Genomic DNA, 12111 nt, shown 5'->3' with positions numbered 1-12111 from the left:
AGCTTTACATATCTCTACCTGTTCAGAAGCCTCGCCTCTGGGAGTCAAATATTTACTGTATGACCGGCAAACATGAAGGATTCCCTCCACACAAGGGGACTGGTTTGCCCCCCAGGGGGTCCTGACCCACACTTTGTGAACCCAATGTTTTAGAGAGGCAAAACCACAATGACTGCAAAGAGACTTAAAACAGTCCTAAAAGTGCTTCAAAAGGAGAGATAAGAGGCCAAAAACATCTATGCAGAAAACACACTAAAACAACTTCAATAGAGGGATGCCATTCAACTAACAGACAAACATGACCTCAAACACACTTTAAAATCAGGGGTTCACACACTTTTAAAAGACTCATGACCCCCACTGTCCCTCACAGTGATTTAATGTGTCTTCATTTAGCTGGTCTGCAGAAAGTGACCCTCCCTATATGAGCATGTGTCTGTGTTTCCTGTGTGTTATGAATGAACCTGCTGCTACTGATGCTTTAGATCATTAACTGTTCACTAACTCTAAACTTAGGGGACATCTGGAAACAAAGAAAGGCAGAAAACTCATTACACTTTATATTTTCAAGGTTTTATTTAAAGGTTAGCTACTATTTTTGTCCACATTTTTTACTATAATGGGTCAAATGTACTATTTGTAGATAACTTAAAAAAAAAAAAACCTTCTCCAAGACATCTCACGACCCCCCATTAGTGTCTGGAGACCGCCCAGGGGGTTCCAACCCACACTTTGGGAACCCCTGCTTTAAACGACCACAGAGAGGTGTCAGTGATTCCAGAAGGAAAGCAAAATAAAATAATAATAATAATAATAATAATAATTCTTGAAATGATCTCACACTGGATTTAAAACCTGAAGTTCTAAAATAAAAGTCTGTTTTCTTCTCTTTTAACTTGATCAGTTTTTAGAAAATCAAAGATAATGTGAAACGATGTTTTGCACATGCGCAGTCCGGGCTTCTCTTATTGCGTATTCACGCATCACTTCCGGGTTGGTCTCGGGTCTGTTTACACTCCGTGGGGATCCACATCTTTAAAACAAGGACCTGGAGACCTGGTTCCTGTCTCTGTAACCTGGTTCCAGTCTCTGTCACCTGGTTCCTGTCTCTGTAACCTGGTTCCAGTCTCTGTCCCCCCTCTGGGATCTGGACTCTTCTGTTTTTAAAACCCAGACTCTGTGGATTTGTGAAGACCATGTCCCCGGCTGCTGCCCTCCACGCGCAGCTCGCCTCCATCATGGAGGTTCTGGCGAACACGGCCGTGGCGGAGATCTGTGAGCTCGTGGACAGCGGGTACTCGGTCCTGCAGCTGGAGGTCTCCCGGTCCCGGAAAGAGAACGAGGTCCTGCGGAGAAAACTGAGGCTCCTGGAGCTCCGGACTAACCGAGCGGCCACGCTGCGCGCCGCGGCCGCCGCGAGCGGCAACGCGCGAGCTCTGCCGCCTGCTCATCACCCGGGCAACGAGCCGAGGAGGAACCGGACCTTTGGAGGTGACCGTTAACCGTTAACATGTCCCGTTATAAGAGTCTATTAACGTTAAAATGTCCCGTTATAAGAGACCGTTAACGTTAACATGTCCCGTTATAAGAGTCTATTAACGTTAAAATGTCCCGTTATAAGAGTCCATTAACGTTAAAATGTCCCGTTATAAGAGTCTATTAACGTTAACATGTCCCGTTATAAGAGTCTATTAACGTTAAAATGTCCCGTTATAAGAGACCGTTAACGTTAACATGTCCCGTTATAAGAGACCGTTAACGTTAAAATGTCCCGTTATAAGAGACCGTTAACGTTAAAATGTCCCGTTATAAGAGACCGTTAACCGTTAACATGTCCCGTTATAAGAGACCGTTAACCGTTAACATGTCCCGTTATAAGAGACCGTTAACGTTAACATGTCCCGTTATAAGAGACCGTTAACCGTTAACATGTCCCGTTATAAGAGACCGTTAACGTTAAAATGTCCCGTTATAAGAGACCGTTAACGTTAACATGTCCCGTTATAAGAGACCGTTAACCGTTAACATGTCCCGTTATAAGAGACCGTTAACGTTAACATGTCCCGTTATAAGAGACCGTTAACCGTTAACATGTCCCGTTATAAGAGACCGTTAACGTTAACATGTCCCGTTATAAGAGACCGTTAACGTTAACATGTCCCGTTATAAGAGACCGTTAACCGTTAACATGTCCCGTTATAAGAGACCGTTAACCGTTAACATGTCCCGTTATAAGAGACCGTTAACCGTTACAATGTCCCGTTATAAGAGTCCATTAACGTTACAATGTCCCGTTATAAGAGACCGTTAACGTTAACATGTCCCGTTATAAGAGACCGTTAACCGTTAACATGTCCCGTTATAAGAGACCGTTAACGTTAACATGTCCCGTTATAAGAGACCGTTAACGTTAACATGTCCCGTTATAAGAGACCGTTAACCGTTAACATGTCCCGTTATAAGAGACCGTTAACCGTTAACATGTCCCGTTATAAGAGACCGTTAACCGTTACAATGTCCCGTTATAAGAGTCCATTAACGTTACAATGTCCCGTTATAAGAGTCCATTAACGTTAAAATGTCCCGTTATAAGCGTCCATTAACGTTAAAATGTCCCGTTATAAGAGACCATTAACGTTAAAATGTCCCGTTATAAGCGTCCATTAACCGTTAACATGTCCCGTTATAAGAGACCGTTAACCGTTAACATGTCCCGTTATAAGAGTCCATTAACGTTAAAATGTCCCGTTATAAGAGACCGTTAACGTTAACATGTCCCGTTATAAGAGACCATTAACGTTAAAATGTCCCGTTATAAGAGTCCATTAACGTTAAAATGTCCCGTTATAAGCGTCCATTAACGTTAAAATGTCCCGTTATAAGAGACCATTAACGTTAAAATGTCCCGTTATAAGAGTCCATTAACGTTAAAATGTCCCGTTATAAGAGACCATTAACCGTTAACATGTCCCGTTATAAGAGTCTATTAACGTTAACATGTCCCGTTATAAGAGACCATTAACCGTTAACATGTCCCGTTATAAGAGACCGTTAACGTTAACATGTCCCGTTATAAGAGACCATTAACCGTTAACATGTCCCGTTATAAGAGACCATTAACGTTAACATGTCCCGTTATAAGAGACCATTAACCGTTAACATGTCCCGTTATAAGAGACCGTTAACGTTAACATGTCCCGTTATAAGAGACCGTTAACCGTTAACATGTCCCGTTATAAGAGACCGTTAACCGTTACAATGTCCCGTTATAAGAGTCCATTAACGTTAACATGTCCCGTTATAAGAGTCCATTAACGTTAACATGTCCCGTTATAAGAGACCATTAACCGTTAAAATGTCCCGTTATAAGAGACCATTAACCGTTAACCGTTAACATGTCCCGTTATAAGAGTCCATTAAGGTTAAAATGTCCCGTTATAAGAGTCCATTAACCGTTAACGTTAAAATGTCCCGTTATAAGAGTCCATTAACCGTTAAAATGTCCCGTTATAAGAGTCCATTAACCGTTAACGTTAAAATGTCCCGTTATGAGAGTCCATTAACCGTTAAAATGTCCCGTTATAAGAGTCCATTAACCGTTAAAATGTCCCGTTATAAGAGTCTATTAACCGTTAACATGTCCCGTTATAAGAGTCCATTAACCGTTAAAATGTCCCGTTATAAGAGTCCGTTAACCGTTAAAATGTCCCGTTATAAGAGTCCATTAACGTTAACATGTCCCGTTATAAGAGACCGTTAACCGTTAACATGTCCCGTTATAAGAGACCATTAACCGTTAACATGTCCCGTTATAAGAGACCGTTAACGTTAAAATGTCCCGTTATAAGAGACCGTTAACGTTAACATGTCCCGTTATAAGAGACCGTTAACCGTTAACATGTCACGTTATAAGAGACCGTTAACGTTAACATGTCCCGTTATAAGAGACCGTTAACCGTTAACATGTCCCGTTATAAGAGACCGTTAACGTTAACATGTCCCGTTATAAGAGACCGTTAACGTTAACATGTCCCGTTATAAGAGACCGTTAACCGTTAACATGTCCCGTTATAAGAGACCGTTAACCGTTAACATGTCCCGTTATAAGAGACCGTTAACCGTTACAATGTCCCGTTATAAGAGTCCATTAACGTTACAATGTCCCGTTATAAGAGTCCATTAACGTTAAAATGTCCCGTTATAAGCGTCCATTAACGTTAAAATGTCCCGTTATAAGAGACCATTAACGTTAAAATGTCCCGTTATAAGCGTCCATTAACCGTTAACATGTCCCGTTATAAGAGACCGTTAACCGTTAACATGTCCCGTTATAAGAGTCCATTAACGTTAACATGTCCCGTTATAAGAGTCCGTTAACCGTTAAAATGTCCCGTTATAAGAGTCCATTAACGTTAAAATGTCCCGTTATAAGCGTCCATTAACGTTAAAATGTCCCGTTATAAGAGACCATTAACGTTAAAATGTCCCGTTATAAGAGTCCATTAACGTTAAAATGTCCCGTTATAAGCGTCCATTAACGTTAAAATGTCCCGTTATAAGAGACCATTAACGTTAAAATGTCCCGTTATAAGAGTCCATTAACGTTAAAATGTCCCGTTATAAGAGACCGTTAACGTTAACATGTCCCGTTATAAGAGACCGTTAACGTTAACATGTCCCGTTATAAGAGACCATTAACCGTTAACATGTCCCGTTATAAGAGACCATTAACCGTTAACATGTCCCGTTATAAGAGACCATTAACGTTAACATGTCCCGTTATAAGAGACCATTAACATGTCCCGTTATAAGAGACCGTTAACGTTAACATGTCCCGTTATAAGAGACCGTTAACCGTTAACATGTCCCGTTATAAGAGACCGTTAACCGTTACAATGTCCCGTTATAAGAGTCCATTAACGTTAACATGTCCCGTTATAAGAGTCCATTAACGTTAACATGTCCCGTTATAAGAGACCATTAACCGTTAAAATGTCCCGTTATAAGAGACCATTAACCGTTAACCGTTAACATGTCCCGTTATAAGAGTCCATTAACGTTAAAATGTCCCGTTATAAGAGTCCATTAACCGTTAACGTTAAAATGTCCCGTTATAAGAGTCCATTAACCGTTAAAATGTCCCGTTATAAGAGTCCATTAACGTTAAAATGTCCCGTTATAAGAGTCCATTAACCGTTAAAATGTCCCGTTATAAGAGTCCATTAACGTTAAAATGTCCCGTTATAAGAGTCCATTAACCGTTAACGTTAAAATGTCCCGTTATAAGAGTCCATTAACCGTTAAAATGTCCCGTTATAAGAGTCCATTAACGTTAACATGTCCCGTTATAAGAGTCCATTAACCGTTAACGTTAAAATGTCCCGTTATGAGAGTCCATTAACCGTTAAAATGTCCCGTTATAAGAGTCCATTAACCGTTAAAATGTCCCGTTATAAGAGTCTATTAACCGTTAACATGTCCCGTTATAAGAGTCCATTAACCGTTAAAATGTCCCGTTATAAGAGTCCGTTAACCGTTAAAATGTCCCGTTATAAGAGTCCATTAACGTTAACATGTCCCGTTATAAGAGCCCATTAACGTTAAAATGTCCCGTTATAAGAGTCCATTAACCGTTAACCGTTAAAATGTCCCGTTATAAGAGTCCATTAACCGTTAACGTTAAAATGTCCCGTTATAAGAGTCCATTAACCGTTAAAATGTCCCGTTATAAGAGTCCATTAACCGTTAACGTTAAAATGTCCCGTTATAAGAGTCCATTAACCGTTAACCGTTAAAATGTCCCGTTATAAGAGTCCATTAACCGTTAACGTTAAAATGTCCCGTTATAAGAGTCCATTAACCGTTAAAATGTCCCGTTATAAGAGTCCATTAACCGTTAACGTTAAAATGTCCCGTTATAAGAGACCATTAACCGTTAAAATGTCCCGTTATAAGAGTCCATTAACCGTTAACCGTTAAAATGTCCCGTTATAAGAGTCCATTAACCGTTAACGTTAAAATGTCCCGTTATAAGACACCATTAACCGTTAAAATGTCCCGTTATAAGAGACCATAAACCGTTAAAATGTCCCGTTATAAGAGACCATTAACCGTTAAAATGTCCCGTTATAAGAGTCCATTAACCGTTAACATGTCCCGTTATAAGAGACCATTAACCGTTAAAATGTCCCGTTATAAGAGTCCATTAACCGTTAAAATGTCCCGTTATAAGAGTCCATTAACCGTTAACATGTCCCGTTATAAGAGTCCATTAACCGTTAAAATGTCCCGTTATAAGAGTCCATTAACCGTTAAAATGTCCCGTTATAAGAGTCCATTAACCGTTAACATGTCCCGTTATAAGAGTCTATTAACGTTAAAATGTCCCGTTATAAGAGTCCATTAACGTTAACATGTCCCGTTATAAGAGTCCATTAACCGTTAAAATGTCCCGTTATAAGAGTCCATTAACCGTTAACATGTCCCGTTATAAGAGTCCATTAACCGTTAAAATGTCCCGTTATAAGAGTCCATTAACCGTTAAAATGTCCCGTTATAAGAGTCCATTAACCGTTAAAATGTCCCGTTATAAGAGTCCATTAACGTTAAAATGTCCCGTTATAAGAGTCCATTAACCGTTAACATGTCCCGTTATAAGAGTCCATTAACGTTAAAATGTCCCGTTATAAGAGTCCATTAACCGTTAACATGTCCCGTTATAAGAGTGGTTAAAGCATGACTCTGAAGTCTTGTTGTGACCCCCTCCTCCAGGTGAGGCGGTCTTGTGCAGAGTGTCTACCCAGGAGACTCAGCGGAGTGGAGACATCAGTCCCTCCCCAGACCCTGGACGAGACCTCACACAGGGGGCTGTGAGTAGAGCCCACAGTCCTTCCTGTCCTCTGTCAGACTCCATCCTCTCTCCCTCACTCTGTCATTGACGGTCTCTCTCTCTGCTCTGATTACAGCCGGCTGAAGGTGAGCCGGTCAAACTGGTGGCTGCTGTGATCAAAGTGGAGGACGATGATGAGTCCTGGTCCCTGCCTGGTCCGGACAGTGAGTACAGTTTTTAAGTGGACACCATGACAGAATGTGTCTGAGCTTGATGTTGTTATTTCAGGTAACTGGAGACCCGTTAATCACGAGAACATCAGGTTTAATGTGTATATTTTTCTCTCTAGAAGATCTCTGCCTTGTTGTTGAAGGACAGAAAACAGACCAGGAAGCTCCGCCCCCGCTGACCAAACAGGAAGTAGCAGACGAGGGCGGCAGTTCGACTCAAGCATGGACCAGTGAGGAAGTCAGCTCCACTTCAGTGTCCGTCCAGAACACGGCGAACACCGCCCAGGCGTCAGAGAGCAGCAGCTATGACTGTATGATGTTTGAGCCACAGCTTCAGAACGGCTCCATGATTACCCAGAATCCTTTGCATGAGGACCCGAGCTGCTCCTACGTCTTAAACACAAATGAGACCGTAGCGGCTGCGTCTGATTCAGGCAGCAGCAGCGGCTTCTCTTTCCCGGTCAGCGAGATGAGTCAGCCTGTAGCAGCAGGTTTACAGAACGACCAGCAGAGGGCGCCGCTGCCTTCCTCCAGGAAAGAGATGAGGGAGAGACAGAACCCGTTCACCAGGAGGGAGCGCTGGAGGCCTCAGGATGGGGCGTCCCATCACAGTCGGGAGGACGGCGCGGGGAAGACGTTCGTGTGCAACTACTGCGGGAAAACCCTGGCCTGCCTGAAGAACCTGAAGACCCACATGAGGGTCCACACGGGCGAGAAGCCGTTCGTCTGCGTGCTCTGCGGGAAACGCTTCTCCGACTCCAGCAACCTGAAACGCCATCAGAGCGTCCACACGGGAGAGAAGCGCTACGGCTGCGTCCACTGCGGCAAACGCTTCGCCCAGTCGGGATCCCTGAAGGTCCACATGAGCGTCCACACGGACTGCAAACAGTTCCGGTGTTCGTACTGCGGCAAGACCTTCATCTCCGGCAGCCACCTGCGGCGCCACATCACCGCGCACGCCGCAGAGAAGCGGTTCGCCCCGACGTTTCAGTGACGGCGCGAGATCGGGGAGGATGGGGGCCTAAAGAAGTCCACATGTAAATGAAGGATCTCAAAGTTCCTGGTTTCAGGTTTCTGTGTTTGGTGGTTTCAGGATTCGAGGTCCACTGCATGTCCAGAAAGGATCTGACTGTTTTCACATTTTTACGACGTGGTTTGAAATGTAAACATTTTTATATGTTTTGATTTTGATTAGCTTCATCGCTACGTTGACTGAGCAGCCGGTGTTCTGGCTTCAAGTGTGACCCTGTTAAGTGGTGACTATCTGGTTAAACACAGAAAGAGTCCTTGAACGCATCGTGGTTTGGTTTTTATGTCGACATAAACTCATCAGATCGGTCTTTAAAAGGTGACATATCATGCCAAATGGACTTTTGAATGGTTCTCTCCCTGAAATCTGTGTCCCTGTCTACAAACCCCCTGAAAAGTCAAAGACTCCATTCTGCCCCTGTTCTGATTTCTCCACCTTTCTGTAAATGTGTGCTGAAACCAGCCGTTTCAGTTTTCAGTGTTTTTCATACGTCACAACGCCATCCGGTCTGTAACAGGAAGTCAGAGCTCGGAGCTTGTTCAGCCCATAGACTGTATAAAATACAACTCAACCCCTCCTCCGTTTTTCATTCCCTGCACACATGTGTGCTAACAAGGAGCTTAGGAGGGAGGCATGCTAGTTGTAGGCTGTCTTAATAAACACAAAGGTCGGTTTGACTCCCCACGTCTGCAGATTTGAAGATCTAGCTAGCGCTAGTTAGCATAGCCACATAGCTACATGTTGGTAGCTGTGTACCAAGACACACGTGGACATGCTGACAAATAAAACAACAAGAAACACTAAATCTGTGACCAATGGTTCAGAAAGGTCCTGCTGCAGGCGCCTCTCCATCAGGATCAGATTCTGGATCAGATTCAGAGGGTTGAAGTAACGCAGGTCTGTGAGCAGCCGTGTATATTCAGCCAACATGTAAACATTAGATCAACGTGCTGGACAGCCGAGGCCACACCCACTTCCTGAGGGGGCGTGGTCAGAGAGCTCATTCTCATTTAAAGGCACAGACACAGAAAATAGCCTGTTCTGAGGAGGGCTGAAGAAGAGGGGTTTACAGGCAGACCAGAATCTGATTTCAAAGAGTTTTTATGAGCAATAAACTTTAAAGACATGTTTTGGGGACCTCTTAGACCAATATATGTTGATGAAAAAGAGCAGAATATGTCACCTTTAAAGGAAAAACTCAAGAGACACATTCGGCTGAGTCGCCAGCTAACAGGGTCACCATTTACACTGAAACACCGGCAGCTGAAGTTTCACTGAACATAAATATTAACCTCTGAAACTCTGAATCATATCCCCAGTGTGGTTCTGACTCAGTCACAAGAGAGAGACAGGAAGGACTCAGTATGGGGAGGGGAGTAATGAGTACAAGCATCCCTCACTGTAACTTAGCTCCTCCCCCGTCTCTCTCCTTACCCCCTTTAGAGGCAGTTTCAGGGTGTGGAAGAGGCGGAGCAACGCTGTCCATTTTATTTACAGTCTATTATGGTGGCAACACATTTCTGCCTGATGGTCACAGTGACAGGAGGGGGGCGGGGCTAGCCAGTAGAACTTTTGAATGCACACGCTGTGATTGGCCAAACCATTATTACATGAAGGGGGAGTCATATTGTTTTTGTGGTCTCAGCTTGTCTTCTGATTTCAGAATTCAAACTGTGACTGATATTTGACGATCTGTACGTGACCACAGAAAATAAAGTCATGAGCATCGAGTGGGTTGAGTGTGCTTCATTTCTCTCTGGTGTAAAGTGCTGTGTTTCTTCTGTCTACTGAATATTTGTCAGAAAATACAGCCCTAATTAAACACATTTAAAGATACAGTGTCGTATTTAAAGATACAGTGAGTGTCACAGCTGAAGCAAAAAACAAACTAAGGGAACCCAAAATGCAGACTTCAAAATAAAGGTAGTCAAATTTTAAAAAAGGGCAAAACTTAACAAAACTTACTCAGAAAATCCAGAGTCCAACAGAATTCACTGAAGGCAGGAAACCACAGGGGACATGGGAGGACAAAGGTAAGACTTAAAATGAACTGACAACCAAGGAAGGAAACACAGTGACTAAAGACACAGAGGGTAATCTAACAGCTGAAAATAATCAGGATGCAATCAAAGAGGAGGGACACACACACACACGCACACACACAAACAAACAAACACACACACACACACACACACACACACAGGGCAGGAGGTATAGCAGTATTTAAAGGTACAGTGTGTAGTATTTAAAGGTGCAGTGTGTAGTATTTAAAGGTGCAGTGTGTAGTGTTTAAAGGTGCAGTGTGTAGTGTTTAAAGGTGCAGTGTGTAGTATTTAAAGGTGCAGTGTAGTATTTAAAGGTACAGTGTGTAGTGTTTAAAGGTGCAGTGTAGTATTTAAAGGTACAGTGTGTAGTGTTTAAAGGTGCAGTGTGTAGTATTTAAAGGTACAGTGTGTAGTGTTTAAAGGTGCAGTGTGTAGTATTCAAAGGTGCAGTGTGTAGTATTTAAAGGTGCAGTGTGTAGTATTTAAAGGTGCAGTGTGTAGTATTTAAAGGTACAGTGTGTAGTGTTTAAAGGTGCAGTGTGTAGTATTTAAAGGTACAGTGTGTAGTATTTAAAGGTACAGTGTGTAGTATTTAAAGGTACAGTGTGTAGTATTTAAAGGTGCAGTGTGTAGTATTTAAAGGTACAGTGTGTAGTATTTAAAGGTACAGTGTGTAGTGTTTAAAGGTGCAGTGTGTAGTATTTAAAGGTGCAGTGTGTAGTATTTAAAGGTACAGTGTGTAGTATTTAAAGGTGCAGTGTGTAGTATTTAAAGGTGCAGTGTGTAGTATTTAAAGGTGCAGTGTGTAGTGTTTAAAGGTGCAGTGTGTAGTATTTAAAGGTACAGTGTGTAGTGTTTAAAGGTGCAGTGTGTAGTATTTAAAGGTACAGTGTGTAGTGTTTAAAGGTGCAGTGTGTAGTATTTAAAGGTGCAGTGTGTAGTATTTAAAGGTACAGTGTGTAGTGTTTAAAGGTGCAGTGTGTAGTATTTAAAGGTGCAGTGTGTAGTATTTAAAGGTGCAGTGTGTAGTGTTTAAAGGTGCAGTGTGTAGTATTTAAAGGTGCAGTGTGTAGTATTTAAAGGTGCAGTGTGTAGTTTTTAAAGGTACAGTGTGTAGTGTTTAAAGGTGCAGTGTGTAGTATTTAAAGGTGCAGTGTGTAGTATTTAAAGGTGCTGTGTGTAGTATTTAAAGGTGCAGTGTGTAGTATTTAAAGGTGCAGTGTGTAGTATATGTATGTAGTGGACATCTCAGAATGGAGCTCAGTGGGGATTGACTCTCTTTAGGACACAGCCTCAAGTGGTCATTTGAGGAACTGCACATCTAAAAGATATAAAACTCCAGTTCACACTTGGTTTGAGGTTTTATTGACACAGTTTTCAGAGCATATGATTATCAAACAGACACTTTAATGACATGAATACAATACAGGGGAATAAAAAAATGTACAGATATAAGTGCAGTATCACATTTCCGTTTTTGGAAAGCTGTGCAGTCAACAGGAAATCAAAACTATGAACAACAACGTTTACAACAGCTGCGTTACATCATAAACAAACCAGAGCTTATCTAAAGGTTTCATTTATTTTAAAAATTCATATTTAATGTTTCCCTCTTAGAAACTTTCACAGAAGAGTCATTATTCCACCTCATGAAGTCTTTTACAAAAACAAAGTCAACTCTGATCATTTAAAGCTGCTACATATGCTCCAGGCCACCAGGGGGCGGCAGAGCAGTGCTGTGTGTCCATCTTTTAAATATAAGTCCAATGATGTGCTTCCTGTTGCTCCACTAACTTTGAGATATGTTTTATGCAGCTTTAAATGCAAAGTGAAAGTAATGCAGAGCTCTTTTAAAGATATTAGTACTTTACATATACATATTTATTCATTTAGTAAAGTTAATTCAACATTTCCTGAATTTTAACATTTCTATAAATTTGGCACAGAGCGAATACAAACATGGAACGATTCAGACAC

General features: G+C 42.0%; 1 protein-coding gene across 2 annotated transcripts; it reads left to right on the top strand.

Annotated features, from left to right (window-relative positions):
* Nucleotides 1-953: 953 nt before the first annotated feature.
* Nucleotides 954-9820, top strand: LOC117808674 (zinc finger protein 623-like). 2 transcript variants are annotated; one of them, XM_034678363.1, is made up of 4 exons: nt 954-1491; nt 6772-6869; nt 6966-7053; nt 7182-8424. In XM_034678363.1, exons 1-4 carry the CDS (start codon nt 1197-1199, stop codon nt 8051-8053), a joined length of 1353 nt encoding a protein of 450 aa, XP_034534254.1. In that variant the 5' UTR covers nt 954-1196; the 3' UTR covers nt 8054-8424. The 2 variants fall into 2 exon arrangements, with proteins under 2 accessions (XP_034534254.1, XP_034534253.1); XM_034678362.1 differs by having other exon boundaries at nt 955-1491; nt 7179-9820.
* Nucleotides 9821-12111: the final 2291 nt, after the last annotated feature.

This window comes from Notolabrus celidotus, unplaced genomic scaffold (genome assembly GCF_009762535.1).
Source record: "Notolabrus celidotus isolate fNotCel1 unplaced genomic scaffold, fNotCel1.pri scaffold_137_arrow_ctg1, whole genome shotgun sequence".
In the NCBI taxonomy this organism is placed as follows: Eukaryota; Metazoa; Chordata; class Actinopteri; order Labriformes; family Labridae; genus Notolabrus; species Notolabrus celidotus.
Note: the sequence above shows the minus strand (reverse complement) of the source record. Positions and strands in the feature narration are given on the sequence as shown.

What these genes read in the sequence shown, in the direction of transcription:
- LOC117808674 (XM_034678362.1), top strand. Translation starts at nt 1,197, where the DNA reads ATGTCCCCGGCTGCTGCCCTCCACGCGCAGCTCGCCTCCATCATGGAG. An exon ending in GAGGAACCGGACCTTTGGAG is followed by an intron (nt 1,492 to 6,771) that starts GTGACCGTTAAC and finishes CCCCTCCTCCAG; the next exon opens with GTGAGGCGGTCTTGTGCAGA. An exon ending in GAGACCTCACACAGGGGGCT is followed by an intron (nt 6,870 to 6,965) that starts GTGAGTAGAGCC and finishes CTCTGATTACAG; the next exon opens with CCGGCTGAAGGTGAGCCGGT.